The sequence below is a fragment of the Pezoporus flaviventris genome, unplaced genomic scaffold (assembly GCF_033815535.1).
Source record: "Pezoporus flaviventris isolate CSIRO_AGI_PZ_B2104156 unplaced genomic scaffold, CSIRO_AGI_Pfla_v1 ptg000006l, whole genome shotgun sequence".
Taxonomy (NCBI): Eukaryota; Metazoa; Chordata; class Aves; order Psittaciformes; family Psittacidae; genus Pezoporus; species Pezoporus flaviventris.
This window is the reverse complement of record NW_026892554.1, coordinates 20,509,775-20,531,506: the sequence shown is the minus strand read 5'-3', so window position 1 is coordinate 20,531,506 and position 21,732 is coordinate 20,509,775. Positions and strand designations below refer to the sequence as shown.

The 21,732-nt window shown below is 45.8% G+C and overlaps 1 protein-coding gene across 2 annotated transcripts in view; it reads right to left on the bottom strand.

Moving 5' to 3' along the window:
* The window catches only part of HCN4 (hyperpolarization activated cyclic nucleotide gated potassium channel 4), a 136,350-nt gene that overhangs the window by 89,098 nt on the left and 25,520 nt on the right, over positions 1 to 21,732 (bottom strand). Inside the window, exon 1 of one of the 2 annotated variants that reach the window (XM_061447354.1) lies at positions 8,284 to 9,830. The exons of the other annotated variant lie outside the window; for it this stretch is intronic. Coding sequence (XP_061303338.1) covers positions 8,284 to 8,987 — 704 coding nt within the window. The 5' untranslated portion in view covers positions 8,988 to 9,830. Of the gene's footprint in view, positions 1 to 8,283; positions 9,831 to 21,732 lie in introns of those variants that run through there. 2 annotated transcript variants of the gene reach the window in all.

Sequence of the window (21,732 nt, the reverse complement as noted above, 5' to 3'; positions counted from 1 at the left end):
ATGTCAGCCACTGTGAATATACTGCATGGAATGAATAATTTCAATTTGTAAAGGGACTTCCCAGGTAGCAAACCATTTACGAGGGAAAAGGGGCAGAACAAGGTCTCTATAATAGCACCTTGTTAGCCCAGCACACATCTGCTCTCTCTTCTCTCTTTCTGGAGTCCTAACTGCTTTGTTTGCTGACAAAACCCTGGCTTTATTGCTGTCAGCACTGCAGAGCTGCTCAGAGCCAAGCTGCGTTCTCATCTGCCCGCTTCAGCGAGGATACCTGAGCAGCTCTTACTGCTTGTCATATAGAAAGCAGCTTTGATTTGAAGACCTCAGGGTGAACTTGCAGTGCCGCTTGGTCAAGAAACCTTGTCCTGACTTATAGGCTGAAAAATTACTGTTTTACAACTGTCTCACTAAGAAATGCTGGGATAATGTGGGAATAAGCACTGTATGGCTGCTGAAGGAAGAGGTTACCTCAATGCTTCAGAACAGAACTTAAATCAACCCTGCTCACCACAGTAACTCGGACTCTTCTGCAACACAGAGCAAGTAAATCTCATGGAGTTATAGATCACCAGACACCAAAAAGGTAGTAATGTCCCTAGCCAATGTTGCCTGATTTGAAAGATGGTTGTGGATCCTACACCTGCATCGGCAGTCACAGGAATACATGTGGGCCACTGAGAACCAATAGAGGAACAGAGGACGGAGGTCTCTCCACATGGAAACAAATCCATGTGATGTTACAAACAGGGAACAGCATTTGCCTGAGTTGGTGATTTTCTTAATTCTTCCTCTTGACCCCAAATTCAATAGTCTCCCCCCTGCACACAGGAACAGCCCGGACCTCGTGGCACAAACCTTCGGGGTGAAATCTTCCGCTCTCACTGGCCACTTCCCTACAGCCTGGCCTTTCCCTTACACTCACCAGTGGCTCTGGCGGAACTGGGGCTTTCTGAAGTTCTCCAATACAGCAAAGGACTTGGCACCTTTGTTTTTGAGTGACATTCATCTGTAGGTAAATGGATTTAATAGCTTGTTAGAGTGCCAATTAGAACTAACAGTAACTCAATTGACCTATAACTGCCTTGGCACCAACACAGCTTTCAAACATAGGAGAAAGGGAGGAATCTATCCTCTGGCAGAGGAGAGCTCAGACAGTTGGGTTCAAGAGCAAACTGAAGGATTCATGGGCTTGCTAATGAGATGCTCATAACACATCAGAAACAAAGACATATTTCAATGATCTCAAGCTAAAATGACACTGTTACCCCCAGACACAGATCCCTCTTTTATCTGTGTAATAAATGGCTTTCAGTACAGCAGCAGTGACTCTACAGCAGAAAAACCTCAGTGCCACAGAAAGCACTAGCACCATTACCTAACCAGAATAATCCTGTCTTGAAAACTTCACTTTACCTGCTTAGAACAATATTGAAAAGTCCTACACAGATTCTCTGTGTGCCTACCAATAAACACCTTCAGAAAGCACATTTTTCCTCAAATAAAATCTATTTCACACCAATGCAGTGGAGACTGTGCTTCTATACAAATCCATCATTTTAAATGCTTAGCTCTGAGGATCGAGGTAGTTCAAGTTTAAAAGGTAAAAAATGGGTAGAGTTTGCCTAAACATTGCTGGGCTGGAAGTGTCCACGGATGGAAAGAGATAATGTGGAAGGGTGTTAAATTACCAGGCAAAATGATCCATTCTTAAATCAGGAAGGAAAGAAGGACCTGAGAAAACAGATAGTCTGAGGAGTCAGAGGGACAACAGCAATTAAGAATATAGAGAAGGAGATTAAACTAATCTGTGGAGAGGCCCCAGAAAAACACCCTGAAGGATGGAGACTGGCAAGGGAGGGAACCAGCCTCAGTGAAGAGCCAAGTACAGTATATTGCAACTGGAACATTGCAGGGGCACGGGAGGGGTGTTACTGAGAACTAAAGCCAGGTGGAAAACAGTGATCAGATGGTAAATGGGTACCAGGACCTAGGGCTGGCTGGCCAAGAAATCAGCCTTGAGAAGCCCAGATAATGGAGATGGGACTGGTGGGATAAGAAACACAAACATGAAGTGAGGGATGGGGAAAACAACAGGTTCGAGACAATGGGGCAGAAGATGGGGAGAAAACAAGGACAGAGTTTGTAATAAGCAGAGTATTTCCCTTTGAAGCCTGGAGAATAACCCAAGAACCTGGTGCATCATCGTTGCTTTGCTGTAACTACGTGCTACAGCCATTGCTTAATTCAGAGCAGAGGGCAGTGGAGCATCTCCTTGACAAGATCCACACCTGCCAATGAATCCAGAGAGACGATTGTGATGAGGATAGGGACTGATTTGTTTTTTAAAACCTTAACAACTGTACAAAAGCACTGCATTAAAAATGAGACTGCAAAGTCAAAAGCTCAGGTTATGAAATAGCAGAACAGAGGTTGTTACAGTCATGACAAGATTCAAAACAGTTCTTCCCATAGAATTCACCTGAGATGAGAGGAAGGGCTTGAGGCGACGCATGCAGGAGAGAGATTTTCTACAGGAGCTCATTTCTTGCACTATCTGGAAGGTTTGCAATGAAAGAGATAAGGAGTTGCAGAGTGAGATGTGATGGCGAGGGCAGATGAGCGGTGCCCTGGAGAGCCTATCTCTGCCAAAAAGTTCCTGCAGAGGTGTTAGGCAAATCACTCAACCCAAAACTGTGATTACAATAATGTTCTTACGTGGTGATTAAAGAGAACACTATGTCATTATTCACAGCTATGTTGGGGGGGTTTGCTGTAACAACAGCTAAACTAACAACATCAGAGGCTTGGGAAGAGGGTGGGTGGCATCGGGTTTCTCTGGCTGGCTGCTCAATCCTCCAAATGACTGCTCCCACAGAGGCAGAGCTCTGAACAAAAGGTATGCTGCGTAATGCTACGTCCTCTGCAAAACAGGTACTCAAACTGACTACACCAAGGTAATGTTTTTCACAAAGGAACCATCCCTGTGTGCGCTGGATGAGGGATGGGCTTCTCCGAAGAGATAATGTGCTCATCCAGGGGCAGAGAGATGTATGAAGGGCCTGAATTAAGTTTATGCAGAATCTTGTACCTCAATTCTCATTTTAGCATTTATTTATACACTTTCATCTCAGTTTCTGCACCTGAACATACATGAAAGTACTGTAATATTATATGATTATAGTCTTAAAACTTATTATGGTGACACACTGAGGTGTTTCTCCTACCAAGGCCTTCCTATTTCAAATGCTGCCTTTTCTACCATTGAACTTGTCTCATACTAAAATCTGTATCCCCACACTGATTGTCTAGTGTGGAGTTTTCATCCTCCCCATCATGACGTGAAGATGCAATGACTTGCCTGTGGCCATGGGAAGTGTGGCTGCTCTAGTTTGGTCTCCTTAGCTTAGGGTCACAAAACCATGTTTCTTCTCCTGCGGCCTGATTCACAGCCCACTGGAGAGAACAGAAATCCAACCCGTGCTGTTCAGTGGGATTTGGATTATCTCTCATATTATTCCTCTCATTCTGCTCCAGCACAGCTGCCCTGGGAATTGGCAGAAAAGTTGTCTGCAGTAGAGACAGCAAGATGTGACTTCAAGAAAGCATCTCCCCCTCCTCAGCCAGCAGCGTCCCCACACTATTTTGAGGCAACTGCCATCAGGATGAAAACGAAAAGAAGCCAGCACAGTCAATGAGCTGCCTAGCAATAAACCTGGGCCTGAGCTGCACTTTGGTTTTGTTTCTAATGACAGGTTCTGCTGCGAATGCAACCGTGTCCCTGACCTTTCCCCCTAAGCAGAGGTTTCTCTGAACCCAGATTTCAGTTTGGTGGACATAAGGCTCACACAGTGAGCACCTTGCATTTTAGCTTGCTATGAGCAGTGGGCAAGTCATACGAGGGGAGTTTGCTGCTGTGGGCAAGGCGGGTGCAAGCAGCAGCATTCTGGGCTGCAGAAAAGGGCATTACTGCCTGAGAGCAGGGAGAGCACCAGCCACCCAAGTGACCTGCAGCCATGAAGCAGTGCTGTACGCTTCACACATTGCTCACCCTCCTCACAGCACAGTGAAAGCTTAGGAAGAACAGACTCCATTGCTGGAGCACTATTCCCATCAGGAATGCAGGGAATCGGTTCTACTCAAGAGAGTGCAAAAGGGAAACACGCTTCCTCCCCACTTTTGCTCAATCCCATCACTGCTATTGAGTTCAGTGTTGAGTAGTGGAATTAGTAAATCCCACTGATTCCCCACGAGTGTCCCTGAATGACACTGCTCGGAGGTCTGGAGCAGCAGGAAGGGGAGCAAATGACTTCATTCTGCAGGAATTCCCCTACCTGAGCATCCTTACCTTTGGGTGTCACAGAAATCCCTGCAGGCTCCCAGACAGACAGGGGGCTCTGGCAGAGGAAGCAGATGAAAAATGGGATCTGTTTGCACACAACTCTCACAAGTAAAGGAGAACAATGAAAAGACAAACCCTAAAATCTGAAGTTGGGTCTGCTACCGAGTGGGATATTTTCCATTGTTTTCAAGGAAGCAGCAGCTTCTCTTTTCTGTGAAGCAGTTAATAGATTACTGGGCAGTGAATTATGTTCAGTTCTATTTACAGCCACTGTTTGGACTATTCTGGTCCTTCGGGTAGTGTCTCTGTTCTCAGGCCTTTCTAAAAGCAGTATGCTACACCTTTTTACAAGCAATTCTGGAGAGCAGCTACACCCAATATGCTTCAGTCAGCTACAAACCAGATAGATCATTTTTTGTCTGGAATTTTTTTATTAAACCGATTGCACTGGATCAATGCTTTCTCTTAGCAGTAAATTACAATTCTATCTACCCAGTGGAAAAGCTTTCAAAGTCACAGATAAATCTTGATCTAGGAAATAGTGTTTGGCTCTGCACTGATGGGCAATCAACCCCAGATGCAACTAAACTCAGGCTGTTGGCACACACAGCTGCACCTCAGAAGTGGAGCTAGGATTCTTATTTTCATTAGAAATCGCTAAGCCACCTTTTAAGTGCTTTCAGACCTAGTCCACTGCATTAGTCATGAGTACTCAGGGGCAGGGAGCTTGGTTTTATAAAGGTCGTTTGGTGTCTTTTTCCCTCACAATGGACTAAAAGCAGGAATCAACACAGCCTTAATCTATATTAATTTGCTTTACTCTTGGAGGGTCATAGATTTGCCACTGGAATTAACCATGTTAGATGCTGAAAGGATAATGTAATAAGCCTATGATGAAAGCCTCTGTCCTATGCTAAACCAGGAACTTCTCGCACATACTGTGAAGGAGAAGCAATTCCATGAAGGCAGAGGAATGACACCTATGTCATTTTGCAGCAGAACTGAGCTCCAGTAAATAGACTGGAGAGTTCCATTCAAAACTTCCCATCTCAAGCTGTACTGAGACAAGGTCTGGAGCTCTACCACAATGCCTGGAGATACAGCTCACTCTCAGAGGCGAAACTCGTTTCTCCAAAAAGACAGAATCCAAGATCTGGGTCTGAATATTTAACTTGAACCATGTCCACCAAATGCTGCTGTGCAGTTTTGGTGGCAGGGAAGTGCAGGATAATGGAGATAAGGTCCCAATGCTCCAGACTCTGCATCCATCTGTAACAAGGAGCAATCACGCATTGCACTGCGTAATTTTCAAAGCAGAAAAGAGAGTCCTTTGGGTCAAGGATAGAGCTCTTGCAAACAGTTTGATAATATCTGCTCTTTGGTGCAATCTGCTGCATTTCAGAGGTCAGACAATATTATTATTCATGTGAGATGTTTCCAAGACAGATGCTTTAGCAGTATTCAGAGGAGGAGGGAATACAAAACCCAAAGAGTATCTGGGAGCGCTCCCACTCTTCTCCTTCAAGGCAGCCATTGTTCAGAGGTCATTTTTCATGGAAGCCCACGCATTCTCCCTAAGCATATTCATATTCAAACAGATATGCTGCAAGTGACCCAGAAGCAGAGGTGAACAAAGTTCCCTGGAAAATACACATACTGACCATAGGGTAGGTAGCACAGCCAACTCCTCCCCACCTCTCTGTACAATCAGTACCACTGCTCCATCTGATGTTGGTATAGAACAGTAGGAGAAGGCACATTTCTGTGTGCAAGGCTTCTAGCATTAACTGAGAAAAAACACAAAGCAGCCAGATGAATCCGACCCCAAAGCAGAGAGTGTCTTGCATCAGGGTGCAGATACCTAACTCACTGTGCTTTCTCTGCACAAAGCTACATTGGGGAGGATTATATTATTAACACCAAGGAGTCACACATGCATATATACAGATATAGCTGCATGCATACGAATGGCTGTTAGCAGCCTCAGTGTGATCCTCTGGCTGGGCAGAGTCTAAGCTTGCCCATATATCTCAGTCCTTTGTGCAAGGCTAGGAGTGGCCCTATAGCCGAGTACCTCAGCAATCAAAACTCACCTCCTAGTCTCCTGTGCTGTTTTAAGGAGTCAGGACTGGTTCACTAAGAATCTTCAAAACATAAACCCTTAGGGGCATCTCACCTTGGGCAAGGTGGTTACCTCAGCTACTGCTACAATCCTGTCACTGAAGTTTGCCAGCCTGGTTCTGTGCTGAAAACGTAGTCAGAAAGATGGAAGGGAAGGGATCCACTGTACAGATCATAAAAGGTACACAAAGTGAATGCTACTTTTGTATAAACCCAAATAAAACCCAGAGATTAAAGCCAAAATTCCTTGAGGGTGTGACACACTGAGAACACCTTGCTAGGATAACCCGGGAAAGCAAAGCAGTTAAACTTCAGACTCACAGCAAATAATCCGAACTATAGCCAAGGGTATGAAATTGGGTTTGTTCTTTTTAAAGGTAATGACTCTCCCATTTCACCATGTTTGTGAGGTATGACTTGATCAGTCACAACTGGGAGGCAATTTTAGACTCTTTCCCATCTGGGTTTGAGTAAGATTGTACTTGCAAGGAATATGTATCATGATGTAGCTCCTGGAAACCTTCATATGCTCGGTCAGCTGTGTGCTCGGGAGACTGGAATGCACTGAATTCAAATGACAGTGCAGTCTTCCAATTCACAGAGCTTTCTAATAACATTTGTTAATCCAAGTAAATGTGCAGGAATCTGGTGCCAGTGCTGAGTCTTCTAAGCATGTGGACTGCTTGCTAAACCCCTAGTAGGCAGTATCAAGAAGCTTCCGTCTTTGGGCACCCAAATCCACCCTGCAACTCCTTCCTGCCATTATCTTTCTTTCTAACTGTATTCAGGAAGGTTTCACGAAGAGTCCAAGAATTCCATAAAATCGTGTTGTTTGATACATATGTGTTTGAAGAATGTTCTTCTGTGTGCTTTTAAATGTGAGGTGCAAGCTAGTTGTAATGAAAGTTGAAGCAATAAACCTTAGCCATTGACTGCGCTAAGTAATTAATTATTGATTGCAGTACTTTATATACATATTGCAGACGACGATTCACCTGGGCATGAGACAGGGAAATACCCAAAGCCAACCTCTCTGCTATACAGAACTCCATAAAAAATGGCTGTAGGGTTTACAAGTTAATGTCCTTATTAATCTTCATGGAAACGCTGCTGTCTGAGTGAAAGCAAGCCATTACTTTCACAAAGACAATGTTAACTATTCCCTGTCCAAATGAATTTTGCAAATATGGATCTGCAGATGCAAAAGAGGAAATCCTTCTCCGTAAGACTCTGAAGGTGTTAAGCCCCTTCTTAATGACTGCTGCTCTCCCCTGCACATCCCAATTCCTGACAAGTGATGCTGCAGTACAAAGCCGCACAGAACAGCAACAGTAGCAACATCCTGCCCTAACTCTTTGGGAACAAGGGGGAGGACTCAAGAGGTACAAAACCAGGATCTGAAGCAGGAATCAGGCAGACCTTATGCTCTGAACTGGAGGTGTAGGACTAGTTACGCAGCAGCAGCAGCCACACTTTTAGTCTAAGAGTCGTGCAGCAGGTGGGAACATTTTTCCCCATTTACACTGAACTTGCAGAGAGGATTTCCCTTATAAAAAGCCAATGTGAAAATACATCTGTTGGCTTAAAAACACAATTTAGAATTACCGCTAGTGTGGGGTCACTAGAACTGAGCTTAAATAGAAATGAAATCTGCAGGTTGTTTGGCTGGAGCAGATCTTGGATGTGTCCTCCAGCTCCTCTGACTAGGAAATGAAGGAAAGTTCTGCCTGGGTGTGTGCACTGTGCAGAAAGGTCTGAGTTGGACACGGGAGGGGAAGGGGAGACCAGCTGGTTTTGGGTGGGCCAGGAGGGGGGGATTGTACCTGAAGTCGCTGTAGGGATGGATGATCCAGAACCCAGCAGACTTAACCCTTTCCTGCTCTCTCTCCACGGCCTTCTGGCTGCCAAACATCCTCAAGGAGAATTTGTTGACCCCCGGCTGGAGCATGGCCCCAAACTGCCTCTGCATGAAACCGGCTTGGCCCAGCCTCTGCTCCTCATCTGGGGTGATCTGGTCGCACCCTCCACCTCCTTCCACTTTGATGGAGGTAGAGGAGCAAGCCCGGGGGGGCTGCTGCTGGAGCTCCGGGGGGGACGCTGGTGGGGGAGGCGCTGGCAGCCCCTGCTCCAGCTCCGAACTGCCAGGGGGGCTCTTGTCCTCACTGGGGGAGGCCGGCTCCCCTTCGCCGCCGATCAGCCTCTTCTCCTCAGCCGCGTCGTGGAGGTGCCTGCTGGTCAGCGAGGACAGGCTCCCTTTGAAGCGGCGGCAGTCCCCGTTGGTGCTGGTCTTGGCACCCTTGCTGCCCGCCTCTGTCTCCACGAGGCCGGGGTCACCCCCTCGGCCAGGGTCTCCCCCGAGAGCCCGGGTGCTCCCAGCAGAGGGCGAAGGCAGAGGCTTCAGCCTGATGCTTTTCCTCCGGGTGTCCTTGTCACTGTCTTCCTCCTCGTCCATGATCGACGCCTTGGGTCCTATCTGCTGGGGCAGGCTGTAGAGTCTCTTCCGCATGGAGGGGGGCAGCTTGTCCATGGCTGCTGCTGCTGATGCTCAGTTAAGAGGGAGAGACCCCCCCCCGCTCTGCCCAAGGAAGGGAACCGTCACTGCCCCCAGGTCCCTGCTCCCAGCTCAAGGGGCAGAAGGGACCAGAGACTGGCGTGTCATCTCCTTACCAGACTGTGGCATCCACACGCTCTGCATCAAAACACAGGCTCTGCATCCAGAAGGGAAGGAGAAAAAGAAAAAAAAAAAAAAAAAAGAGGAAAGGCAAAAAAAGCCTCCCCTCTCCTCTGTCGTCCCGATTTGGCTACTTGCTGCTTGTCTCCCCTTGGTGAGTGTTACTGCAATCCCTGTCTGTTCAGATCCAGAGCACCCGGCAAGAAGTCTAGAGGAGAGCCATACACTTCTTGCTGGAAGGTGAGGGAGGGCGGCAGCAGCAGCAGCAGCAGCAGCCGCTTTGCCATGTTGGCATCGAGATGCAAATGTGCCGTGTCTCCCGGCGGGCAGACATCATCCAGAAAGCCAAGCTCAAGCCCGGGTGCCTCTAACTCCTCAACCTGCCGGCCAGTAACACAATGAACTGCAACCTGCAGCAGCCACTGCTTGCTTACATCACTGTCATCACTTATTCCTCATGCAGCTCCTGCTCCTGGGAATATTCATGAAGTGATCCCATTCTATTGGGTTGCCATAGGAGCGACTACTGCACGCAGGCTCTGCCTACCTGAGCCAGCACCCGGGCTTCTTAAAAGGGCAACGCCTGGCTGCCAAGGGGGTGTGTGCCTCAGCGGGCACCGCAACGCTGCTGCTGCGGAGCTGCAGAGCTCCTGCTGCGGAGCCAAAGTCACCCGTGGCTCGGCTTTAGCCAGCAGTGCCAGGCTGGATCCACCCGTGGTTTAACGGCAAGAAGTAGCGGGCGGCTGGGATTTAACAATAGCAGCATAAACATACAATAAAATACATGAAAAGAACAATAGGAGCAAGAAGATTCCTTTTCCTCTTAGATGCTTATGGTCCCTGCTCCTTCTGGAGTTGTGGTGGCTTTGTTGCAGGTTTGCCTGTGAAGACACGGGGCGGGGGGGGGGGGGGGGGAGGTTGTGAGAAAGGGTGAATCCAAATCTAAACAGCGGTTCACCTTGAAAATCTCACTTGCATGCAGAGCAGGGAGTGCCCGGCTTTCCCAGCGGGAGTTTGCTGGGGAAAACGTTGTGGTTTACACCTGTGTGCAAAGTATCCCTGGCGTGGAAGGTGTGGTTTTGCTCGGCTGCCTTGCCTCCCCGTTAGCCATGCAAAGCAGCACTATTCCTCCACTGTGGGGCTGGAGCTGTAGAAATCATTCCAAAAACAAATAAATAAAAAGAGAGGCAAGCTGCATCTGGAAGAGCTCCCCTGCTGGAATGATGGCGAGGAAGGAGGGATGCGTGGGCTCTCCCTGCCACACGACACGGGGAAACCCACTTCCCAGTGGGCACCTGAGTCAGCACTTTCTGCGGCACACTCGCCCTCCGCTAGTGAGGCTGCCGGGAGGCTGGTCCTGGGGAAGTGACAGCTCCGCATGGGAGTCCTGCTTCCTCTCATTGAGGGCTACAATGCACCTCATATAAGAGAGGCCAAAGCAGTGGGGAAAAAGGGCTAAAATCAGGCATTTCCCTACCTTTTGTTCTTTGAGAGGAAAAGGGGCGGCAATCAGTCCTGCTTTCTCTGTCTTTGGGAATGGCTGTTTATTCCCTTGTGTTTAAGAAGCTCTTAAGATTCAAATGATTTCCTAATGTAAAGCCTTTAAAACCAGTGGAGTTAAACGAAGAATCTGTTTACCCTCACCCATGCCTGTACTTCTGCTTTCATAAGCAAATATTCCCCTTTTCCCTTCCAGGAGTCCCCTGCCACATGCCTCAGGTACCTCTGGCATTTAAAGCAGCAGATGTTACTGAAGCTCTTACTTCAAAGAAATGCAGGCATCAGCAGTGACTCCACCATACACATACACAGCACATTCTTCCTCATCATTGTTTGCCTGCTCTCACTTGAATCCTTTCTCTGAAGCGTTCACCTGCTCCTCTCATCCTCCCACCTCCTGGCACAACCCAGATGGGCTGTGACTCATTTGAAATACTCCTCAGTGAAGCTACCCAGTGAGAATATTATTTAATATTATTTGCATTACAATTTCTGGTAGAACAAGCTTTTCTGGGGAAATAAATCTGAGTTTTCAAATGCTCCCATAGATTAGATAATGTGAACCAAGCCAGTGACAGCATGAAAGGTCTTCCTCCCCTTCTTCCCTCCTCCAGGCACTAGGGATGCTGAGGTGCAAGCACTTCTGTGCCTAAGCTGCAATCAACTGCCTTCCAAAAGGATGTGTTTTGATTAATGAGGTGCATAAACTGATGCAGCTTTTTAAACACAGTCCCTAATGTTCCCAGAGAATGACAGAGCAATAAAGGACACGCTCAAGCTGTTTGTCCTCTCTCAGCTGCAGGTATTCTAGACACCCTCTTTATGTCCTGGCCTCTCTGGGACTGTTCTCCAAGCGCTGCTGTATCTGGTGACACAAACAAGATTCTCTTACAGCCTGAAGTGGAGAAGGAATACAACAGAGCATCCAAGCTGCAGAATGCTCCTTTATCACTTCTGTAGCTAGGACAGAAATTATCAGGTGCAAAGACTGAGTCAGGCTGACTGCTGCACTGTTCCAGAAGCACACAGATATCCCCATGCCCAGAAATAAGAATGACAGCGCTGTAACATATCTAGGCCTTGTCTAACAGACAGCCCAAAGTGCTAAAAACCAGAAGGTGCAAGCTTCCGCAGCTCTGTCTCCAAGTATGGGTTCCTAAATGCTTCTAAACGCTTGGCTCCAGGAATTACAGGTACCAAACTCTGCGGATGTTATTAAGTCCTTAAAATGCAATGACAATTTTGTGCCCAGAGAACTTCAAAATAATGATACTTTATTTGAGAGCCTTCCAAGAATTAAGTGCAGGAGGCTGGGAATTATCCTTGTCTAATGGTATGAAACTACTATCATGGACATTATTTATTGTCAGCATTTGTCAGCATGGCAGCTCTTTCCATGTCAGCAAACAGACCTTTACAGGCACATTTCAGAAGAGCCAGCACTGCTGTAGGACCAGGTCCTGCCTATCATTGCCTGCACAGCACCCCCAAAGGGGGTATAGGGAACCCACCTGCCAGGAAAAGGGAGAACTGGTTTTGAGGGAAATGATCTCCTTGTAAACAGTATTTGTCAGCTACTGATCTAAGACTTGGCATAGATACAAAGGAAATGGATTTAGCAGGGAGAACGCAAGCGAAGCAGCCAAAGATTCACTTGTTTCTTAGGGGATTTTGCCACCTCATATATACATATATATATGTATACATTTATGTCTATATGTGTATTTATATATACATATTTATAAACGTATATGTGCTGTTGTTTTAATAAAAACCCAGTGCTGCAATGCACATGGGAAAAACCCCATTCCAAAGGAGCTCAGGACTATAGAAGAACAAACTGAGAGCCATAAAAACTGCAGTCCTCTGGCTCAGGGTACAGAAAGCAGCAGTACAAGCTTTCTGCATGCTGCATGGGGGAGAGTTTCATCATCATCCTTGAATCATTGCATTCTCAGATGAAAAAGGAGTCCACAAACATGTGCTATAGATTGGAAGAATGGGAGCAAGTCCTTCCAAAGCTGCCTATTGTTCCTCGCAGGCAGGCAGTAACTCATAACTGACGTGTGAAATTCATGAAATATTCAACACTACAAAGCAGGGAAATTCTACCTCAGAGTTTCAGTGGCAGAGTCTGCACTTGCTGCCCTGGCAGCTGATATCAGACCTAGAAGATAATAAAGAAATAATCACCATAAATACACAAATCCTACCTTCCCTCACCCTTATTAACTACCCACGTGTGCTGTCACACTCGTACTTGTTGAAATTCAGGCAGTGTGTTTTTCTTGCTGCACCATGTTCCTTATAAAAGCAGTGAAGTGGGGGATTGAACTGCTGGAACATGTGTTGAAACCTGTTTAAGCCACAGCAAAGAGGGGAGCTGAAGATTTGGCCAGGATAAAGGAAACAGCTGAGCAATGGGATGTGAGATCCATGCCAGGATGCTGGACTCTGGGGAGAGAGGAGTCCCACAGATCTGTATCTCAGGATGGAAGGAGAAGTCCACTGTTGCTACACAAGAATTGTTTCGGGTTGGGAGAAAGAACAGTTCAAAGTCCATCAGTGGGAGCAGAGAGATACTGAACAGGTCCCTAGCAACAATGGACTGTGGAGCCTGGTGAGAGAGGCAGCAGCAGGAGATGCACAACAGCACACAAAAGTTTGTATCAGGAAGTACTTGGAAAGTGATATTCATTCCAGCTTGCAGTGGCAAACGAATCTCAAGCAATCCCACTCTCTTCACCCTTAAAACCAAGATTAAAAAGTGAGCCCTTATCTAGACACATTGTGGGGAACATGCTTATAACCAACAAGCAGCTCTGCCACCGGACTGCAAAAAAGATGCTATCCAAAGAACCAGCTGTGTTGGTATCTATGGAAAGAAGTCCCAGACTACTCAGGGAATAACCCTCCCAGAGTTTCATGATGCTTGGATGTTTTTGCAATAGCTGGTAACCCTCACTGAAGCAAGGAGCTAAAAATCACAGCTACAAACAAATTAGCATGAGTGTCTGGCCATCTGACCTTTAATATTCCTCTTGCAGAATAGAAACCTTCATAGAATTAGAAAAACAGAGACAGGTAGTGAGGTATGAAGCTGTGAGGAAGAGAAACGACATAGAATCTGAGGTTACAGCAACTGCATGATTAAGTCACAATCATTTTTAGTTTACAAAGTACCCACATTCTTACATTATGGTCTAAACTCTACCCAGAAATTTTCCAATATTCACAATGAAATGCTCATATTAAGCTTGTATCTTGGACTTCAGTAAACTTTGCCTTCCAAATGTCTACTCCATCAAATTTCTATTTCAAACCCAAGCACTAGCTTGTTTTTCTACCCTCATCTGGAATTAATCAGGAGAGGGTTGGGACAGCATGGGGAGGTTTGCTCAGACTGGAATCAGCTCAGTGACTAGCAAAGGACTCCTGCTCAAAATAGCGCCTTTCTCCCACATTTAATGAGCTGTGGCCTCACAAAGAATAATGGATCCCTTTCAGCAGGCTGTCCCCACCGATGGATCTCCTGCCTACATGAACTGTATATTATGGATTCTCAGGCAGGGCTAGATTTGATGGAAATGTACTATTGTTTCCAATAACAGGAATGGAAGCCCCCAACCTTGGCAGGTCTTAGCGAGGTGAATGCAGTCAGGGCTGACTTTAACTCTTCCTCTTCCTTGGTGAATCAAACTCAACATCATGCTGTTGATGCAACTGCAAAGTTTCAAAGCCATAGCACCTCTCAGACATTCAAACAGTTCTGGTTTAAGAATTCCTAATGGATGTATCTTAACAGCACCTCCCTGCAGCAAACTGCTGAAGACAGGTAGAAGATTTCAAACCCTGAAATAAGACTAATTAGAAACAAGATCTCTGCGAGCAAAATACCATGAAAGAAACATCCTGTAGATTTATGCCTTGTCACTGGAGTCTAACATGCAGGATTCTGCACCAACTTTTCCTCCAGAATTCCTAATTGTACTGCTGTGGATTCTCTAATGTCTAGTCATTTCTTAAGGCTGGTGCATAGGCTGCAGCAGCTGGGAGCAGAAGGCCCTCAGAGATTCCTTTCAACCTAAATTACCCTTTAATTCAATGTTTCTATGACTCAAGAGGAACACTCTCTTTACTCTTCTTTACTCTATTTACTCTTTACTACCTACTTTCACAAATATATAGGAAGATAGTATTTTTGAGACAAAATCCCTCTGTTAAATTTGTTTTAAACCATCAAACAAGCTGAAGTATTAGTAGGAGGGAACTGACAGACTGCTGGATACAAAGCATGACTGTATAAACTTCCTCAGACAAGATACTAGAAGTCATGTCAGGATTTTGGAGAACTCAGACATTTCCATGCTTATTCAGACTTTCTAAACTCTTGAAGATAGCAAAATTGCAAAACCAAGCTTTAGCCAGCATGTCTGAACACTATGGCAGTGGGAGAGCTTCAAGCAGAAGATTATACTTTATCACTGCCCCTCACTGATATCCTGCTCATGCTGCTACCCACAGAGGGGGCTTCAGGTAGTCATCCCTCCCACTCAGCAACTTAAATGGAGTAGAATTTCCCTGCCATTAAAACCATGGCGAAAGGCAAGGGAGATGGAGTATTTCTGCCTGCATTTCATTCCTTACTGGCAGAAGTACATCCTTTACAAACAAGCAACTAGGTTAGGCCAGCCTGAGTCCTCAAGACATTCCCATTATCTTGCAAGAGAGTGATTTGTGCCACTGCCATGTCTGCTGCTCAGCAGCAGTGTGTGCAACTGTCAGCAATGCCGAGTGCTGTGCTGAGCCAGGAGATAAGTAGAGGAAGGGAAATAAGCTTCAGTTGATAAGGCTACAAATAACTCTGTGAGATCAAAATAAAGGCCTCCTCTGTTGGGGCTTTGCTTTTAGAAGCCAGCCCTACAGTGGCACTGCATACAACCCACTCCAATCCAGAAGGATCTCATGGCTATCCTAAATCGGGAGATCGTTTCCTTGAGTTTGCACCTGCCTACGAGTACACATGCACATTAGTGTTTCTTTAATCAAGCTTTTACCTCACTTCTGGATCAAGAAAAGCACTCCCGGTCCAGTCTGAGCCTCTCTCTGTCATGTTTCTGTCTAATCATGGGTGCTACTGAAACGTCTAGAAAATCCGGCTGATCTCAAAACCCCAGCAGAGGAAGGTAGTCCACTCCCAGTCTAAACAGCACAGGAGCAGAATATAGCAGCAGAGTAAACAACCTCTTGGTCTTCAAATGCCAGTTCACTGTGGTCTGGAGCCTTTTTGCTTGTTTAGTTTTAAAGAAGGCTTTGTTGAAAGGTCCCAAAGCATGGAAAAGAGACAGAGAAGGGTGGATCCAAAACAGAAGAGAAGAAACTAAGAACATGAAAAGAGGTCAGGAGAGAATTGTCTGCATCACATTCACCTTTCTGTGTGAGGAAGTTGTCCTGTGATGCTGCCACTAAGGAGGGTATGAACTTTCATTATAAGCTTCTTTATGGCCATTCTTGCTTAACCAACTACGGCGACATTCTGAAAACCTTATCTTTACCAAAAAGTGAATTTCCTTCTCTTGAAAGCTAAAGCCAAACCTGCTGGTTTGGGTAACAAGAAGGTTGCATGGGTAGAAGAGAAAAAAAAGAGAAAATACACTTTTCCTGGTCCCTCCCCCCCCGTTTTTTTAGCTGGTATTTTAGGAACCAATGTATTACCCAAGTTGCCAGTAGTAAAATGAGATTTGGACATCCTAATAACAGGAAGTGCAAGTCAAAAAGGTGGAGACAGAGCATTTTCTTCTCTGTGCCTCTTCTTCCCTGGATGCTCCTTGCTAGCCACATCTATTCACACAGGCATCTCCTTCATTTTCAGGCCTACAGACTAAGGACTAAGATTTCACCTTCCACAGTGGCACACAAGCTGGCCCTGACTGAACACAGCCACATGCTCAGATGCTGCCGGAGCAGAGCAGCAAGGCTGTGCTGGGCTCTGCACAGGCACGGAGAGACCAGCCCTGCCCCACGCTGTGGCACTTCCCAAAGTCCACCCAGGGACTCCCACTGATCCGTTTTCACAGCCTCTGCTTTCATTTGTTTTCAACACTCCGCTGACCTTTGTGTAAGAGTTTAAATAAAGCTCTACAGGCTCTGGAGGCCATTGCCTTGATAGGATCAGTTCATCATTGTATAAATGTGTCTCGGTGGATGGTAGCCTTGTGTTCGTGTGTGTGTGTTTGTGAGGGGGAGGGATCCCTCTCACCCGGCTCTTCTGTGAACACTGAGGCTTTTTTTGGGGGAAATCAATGAGAAAACTGCACACTGCAGCTAATGTTACTGTTCTGTGCTGCTAAATGCAAGGGCAGAACAAGACACAGCAGTTCCACATGTTGCTTCCTAGACTTTATCTCCTTTTTCATAGAATCATGGAATCATAGAATAGTTAGGGTTGGAAAGGACCTTAAGATCATATAGTTCCAACCCCCCTGCCATGGGCAGGAACACCTCACACTAAACCATATCACCCAAGGCTTCGTCCAACCTGGTCTTGAACACTGCCAGGGATGGAGCATTCACAACCTCCCTGGGCAACCCATTCCAGTGCCTCACCACCCTTACAGGAAAGAACTTCCTCCTTATATCCAATCTAAACTTCCCCTGTTTAAGTTTGAACCCGTTACCCCTTGTCCTGTCACTACAGTCCCTAATGAAGAGTCCCTCCCCAGTATCCCTACAGACCCCCTTCAGATACTGGAAGCCTGCTATGAGGTCTCCACGCAGCCTTCTCTTCTCCAGGCTGAACAGACAAAACCCTTTCCTGTGTGATGTGTAGAAACATTCCTGGGAGCACGACCAGCAGACAGGCCTTCCTGCTTTTTCCCTAACCCATTAGCTGACAGAATCATATTCCCTCCTGTGCTCTCCTACTGACTGATGGTACCTTAAATCTTGTGTTCAATGGAGCAACTTCACAAAGATGCTTCCTGTGGGACACTAAGGGAATGGGAAAGTGACATTTGCTTCACCAGCTGCAGTTTAGGAGGAAAGTGAGAACTGTCTGTTGTTTTCTTTTTAAATAAAGCTTCCATCTTGGTGACAGGGTTCCAGCTGATGGGAAGGTATGTGCACCCCTGCACATGGCTGAGCTGCAGCGAGATGATGGCGAGAGGCAATTTGTGGCTACAGCATTCCCCTCCCACCTGGGTTGTTTCCTGCTCAGCACACTGGCTGGCCCGTGGTCCCCAGAGAGCCACCAAGGCACAGGACTGAAAGGTTCAATGTCCCCCAATGGGCTTGGTTGGCTCACAGGAGTGACATCCTGCAATACATCCCACCTTTGACCTTCACTGGGTCCGGCATAAAGAACTTGCCAGAGATCACCCAGTATATGTGTCTATTCAGCTTCCCTGGGCATACATGTTCCTATGTTGTCTAGCAGAAAGTTACTAGCAAAACCCATCTATGTCTGCTCAGTGCTTCTGTTTGCTACTGCCATAAGAAAAAAGCTGCTTACTTTCATATAAAGTAGCTTCGTAAAGCAGACCTAGATACTGCAACCATCTTCTCCTCCTACTCCCATAGAGGAATGTCAGATTAAACAGCACGCTGGAGCTGGCGACATCTCAGTGCATACTCTACTGCAGAGGAAGCACTTAAGGTTAAGCAGCAACAACAACAACAAACACCATTCTGAGCAACGTCCTGTCACGGTGGGTGCTCCACAGGCTGCTCTTCAAAGTCTGCCTGAAGAAAAATGGTGTATATATTATTAGCCACTTCTGTCCTTGTTAATCCTGTCTTTGTTTTTTCACCATGCTGCAAAACCCTCCATAAATCCTTGTCTCACTGGAGCAAGACTTCTCCTTCCTTGGATTTGCAGGTTTCACTTAACAGGATTAGGTGACAGGATTTATTTAGCACTGTGTGGTGACAAAAACATCCAGTTCATCAGTAAGAGGGGCATGGGGGAAAACTCACAAATTTTGTGGTTGCTTTTCTAAATTCCAACTTCTCAGCAGGGAAAAGGTTCAGATCAGGTGTGTGTCCCCACACTTCCCAGTACTCCAGAATGCTTCACTTCTTACAGCAGGGAGAAGGCTGCAGTGGAATACATTGAGAAGACTGAGTCTTGCTGTGAGATCTAATGAATGTGAGATTCAACATGATTTGGTATTCCCATCAAGCCCAGGGCTGACACTAACTTGCTAAAACATCTTCTTGGGACTTTTAAGTGGCCTTTGGCTTTTCACAAGGGACAGATCTGCAGCCCTCAAACATGTAGCCCTGGGCCATGCACTCACTCCCTGCTCTACAAGAGGGTGGTGGCAGAGCTGCTTTGGTCATTCTGTCTGTGCTTGGAAGGCCTGCCCAGGGCCGAAGACACTCAAAAGGTGATTAAACCACTCAGAACTGTCTTTGCTGGTTGTGGTGGGTTTTAGCCCCAGATCTGAGCTGAAGATCCCGCTCAGTGGAAAAGAACTGGAAGAAGCACTTTAATAGAAAAGATGCTGGGAGCTTAATCTTTTTTGGTTAAGCAAAAGGAAGTAGAAGTAATTATTTGATAATAATCTGTAAGTGCACACATGGAGAGGTGGAGACCTGACCCCAGAGGAATCCTCACACCAGCACATTGTAACAAAAGAGCTGCTGCCTGGATGCTACACACCTTCAGGCCAGAATTAAGTTAATCATTTTTAATGTTGAGGGCAGCTGCCCTCTAGATTAACATGATGGAGATTTTCAGAGATTCTCTGTCACAGGAAATTTTAAACCCAAAATTAGGTATTTCCTATAAGAGACCTGCTTTAGCTCAATCCCAGATACCTGACTTGAATCTGCAATTAATTTCAGTTAGTCCTAGGTTGTACCACACAAGAGGTGAGAATAAATGTTAATAATGTTCCTCTACACATTAAAACCAGAGAAACTGGAAAAGCAAAGGAGCAGTGCTAGTGACTGGAATGCTTACACCCTTTCCTGGGTCATTTGTGAATATGCTGAATGGCCCACATCCCAGCACGAATCCCTGAGCAGCTCTGCTGGCATTACTGTGAGGCCTGGTCATTTACCATCTGTTTCTCTTGTGTACCCAACTAGTCAGGCATGCTGGAACCTTCCCTTATCCCATTTGGCTGCTTAGTTTCTTCAAAAACTAGATTTGCCAAAGCCTTTTGAAAAGGGACAGTAGGAATCAGATCACATTTACTCCAGTTACTGATGACCCTTCAAAGATGTCTGAGACCTTTGTAAACCATTAGGACTCCTCTTTATAGAAGCCACTTTCACACTTCTCAAGTAAGACTGAAGCAGGTCATATTTATCCAAGTTCATGTCCTGTAGGAGGTTTCTGGTCCTCAGAAGTTCAGACTTCTGGTTTTGGTTATAGTGATCTATTTGAAAATCTCTCTCCAGAGCAGAGCTGCAGTAAGAACAGGAGGCTGAACACTGAGTTGTGTAAGTCTCGGTCTACACAGAAGGTGTATATCATGTGTGTGTGTATATATATATATATATACATATGTATTGCGACAGGATGTGGGGTTTTAAACTAAAAGAGGGGAGATTCAGGCTGAATGTGAGGAAAAACCTCTTTATTATAAGGGTGGTGAAACACTGGCACAGTTTGCCTAGAGGTGGTGGATGCCCCATCCCTGGAGACATTCCAGGCAAGGCTGGATGTGGTTCTGGGCTACCTGATGTAGTTGAAGATGTCCACACTCACTGTAGGTGGTTGGACAAGATAAGCTTAGAAGGTCCCTTCCAACCCAAACCAGTCTGTGATTCTATCTGTGAGCTGAGACAATACCTTTCTATTCCTTGGCTTCTCCCATACTCTTGATGCAACTCCTATTATGCCTACATGGAAAATGACAGTGTCCTATGAGCATGTCCTATGAGCCCACATGAGCACATACAGACCTTTTTATTTTTATGGGCTGAGTATTGAGAGCTTCTACCAGGCTGGACCATCACAGTTCCAGTTTCAATACAGATCTGCTTCAAAGAGGGACTGAAAATGGATTCTCAGAGGTCATCTCTTTGCTCCTCGCAGGTATCTTGCTGGGAGTGTGGCAGTGTGGCCTAATGGTGAATCTAAATTAAAAGCTACAAATGGTAAACTTTGTTGGTGCATAATGTTCATTTCCTACAGGAAATGCAAACCAAGAGATTTCTCATTTTGTGTAACTTTACTGCACAGATTTCCAGGTTCAATGAAGTTAGCTTTAGCTTTTTGTGTTTTATTAATGCCTTGTAGCTAAGTAAAATGTCTAATAAACTGCCACGTTAAAAAAGCGCATGGAGCCATTGTGAAGACCAACTACTCATTTACTAAGTAAGTTCCCTCCAGCAGTGGTTCAGTATACACAGAATGAAAATCGTGGAGCTACTGAAATAAGGTCACTCCGCTTTGTACCAAAGATGCTACTTACAGTAGGTAGACAAATTCACTTCAGCACCTTCTGCTTAGTTTCTGTAGGAAAAAGGAGGAAAAATGGCAACCTGGCCCCGACTGCCACAACAAAGTCAATGCTGGACTCAGAATTAAAACCCTGTAACAGTTTTGCTGTCTCTTCCTAATTGTTAGTCACCGTCCTCTAGCATATTACAAGGAAGAAAGCTAAAAAGTTAAAGATCCCCAGAAATCCAAGTTAGTTTGATGGGTTCTTTCCCAATAAACACACTCTATCATTCTAGTTCCTCTTGTTAAAGGGACCAAAGAGAGAGGATTTCCTGAAACAGGGAGAAACTAGACAGAGGCACTCTTAGACCTGTTTTCTCCCATAGTGAGGACAGAAAATACACAGCTCTTATCACTCTCATGTGCATTGCTGGGACAATGCTAGTCACCAGTATTTTCCTCTCTATTTTCCTCTCTCTTCCCTTTGAAAGAGGGAAACCATGTGCTCTGCCAAATTTTCTAAGCAAGGCACATTTGTACCTGCTAGGCTTTGTCACTGTTCACTGAAGCAAGTTCTAATGCTACATGAGATGAAATAAGATGCTCACTACAGAGAATCTAAAAGATTTTACCAGGGCCTGTCATGAAGCAGCGGCAGGCCAGGAAATAAAACCACAGGATTTCCTGATTCCTCATCCCCTAATC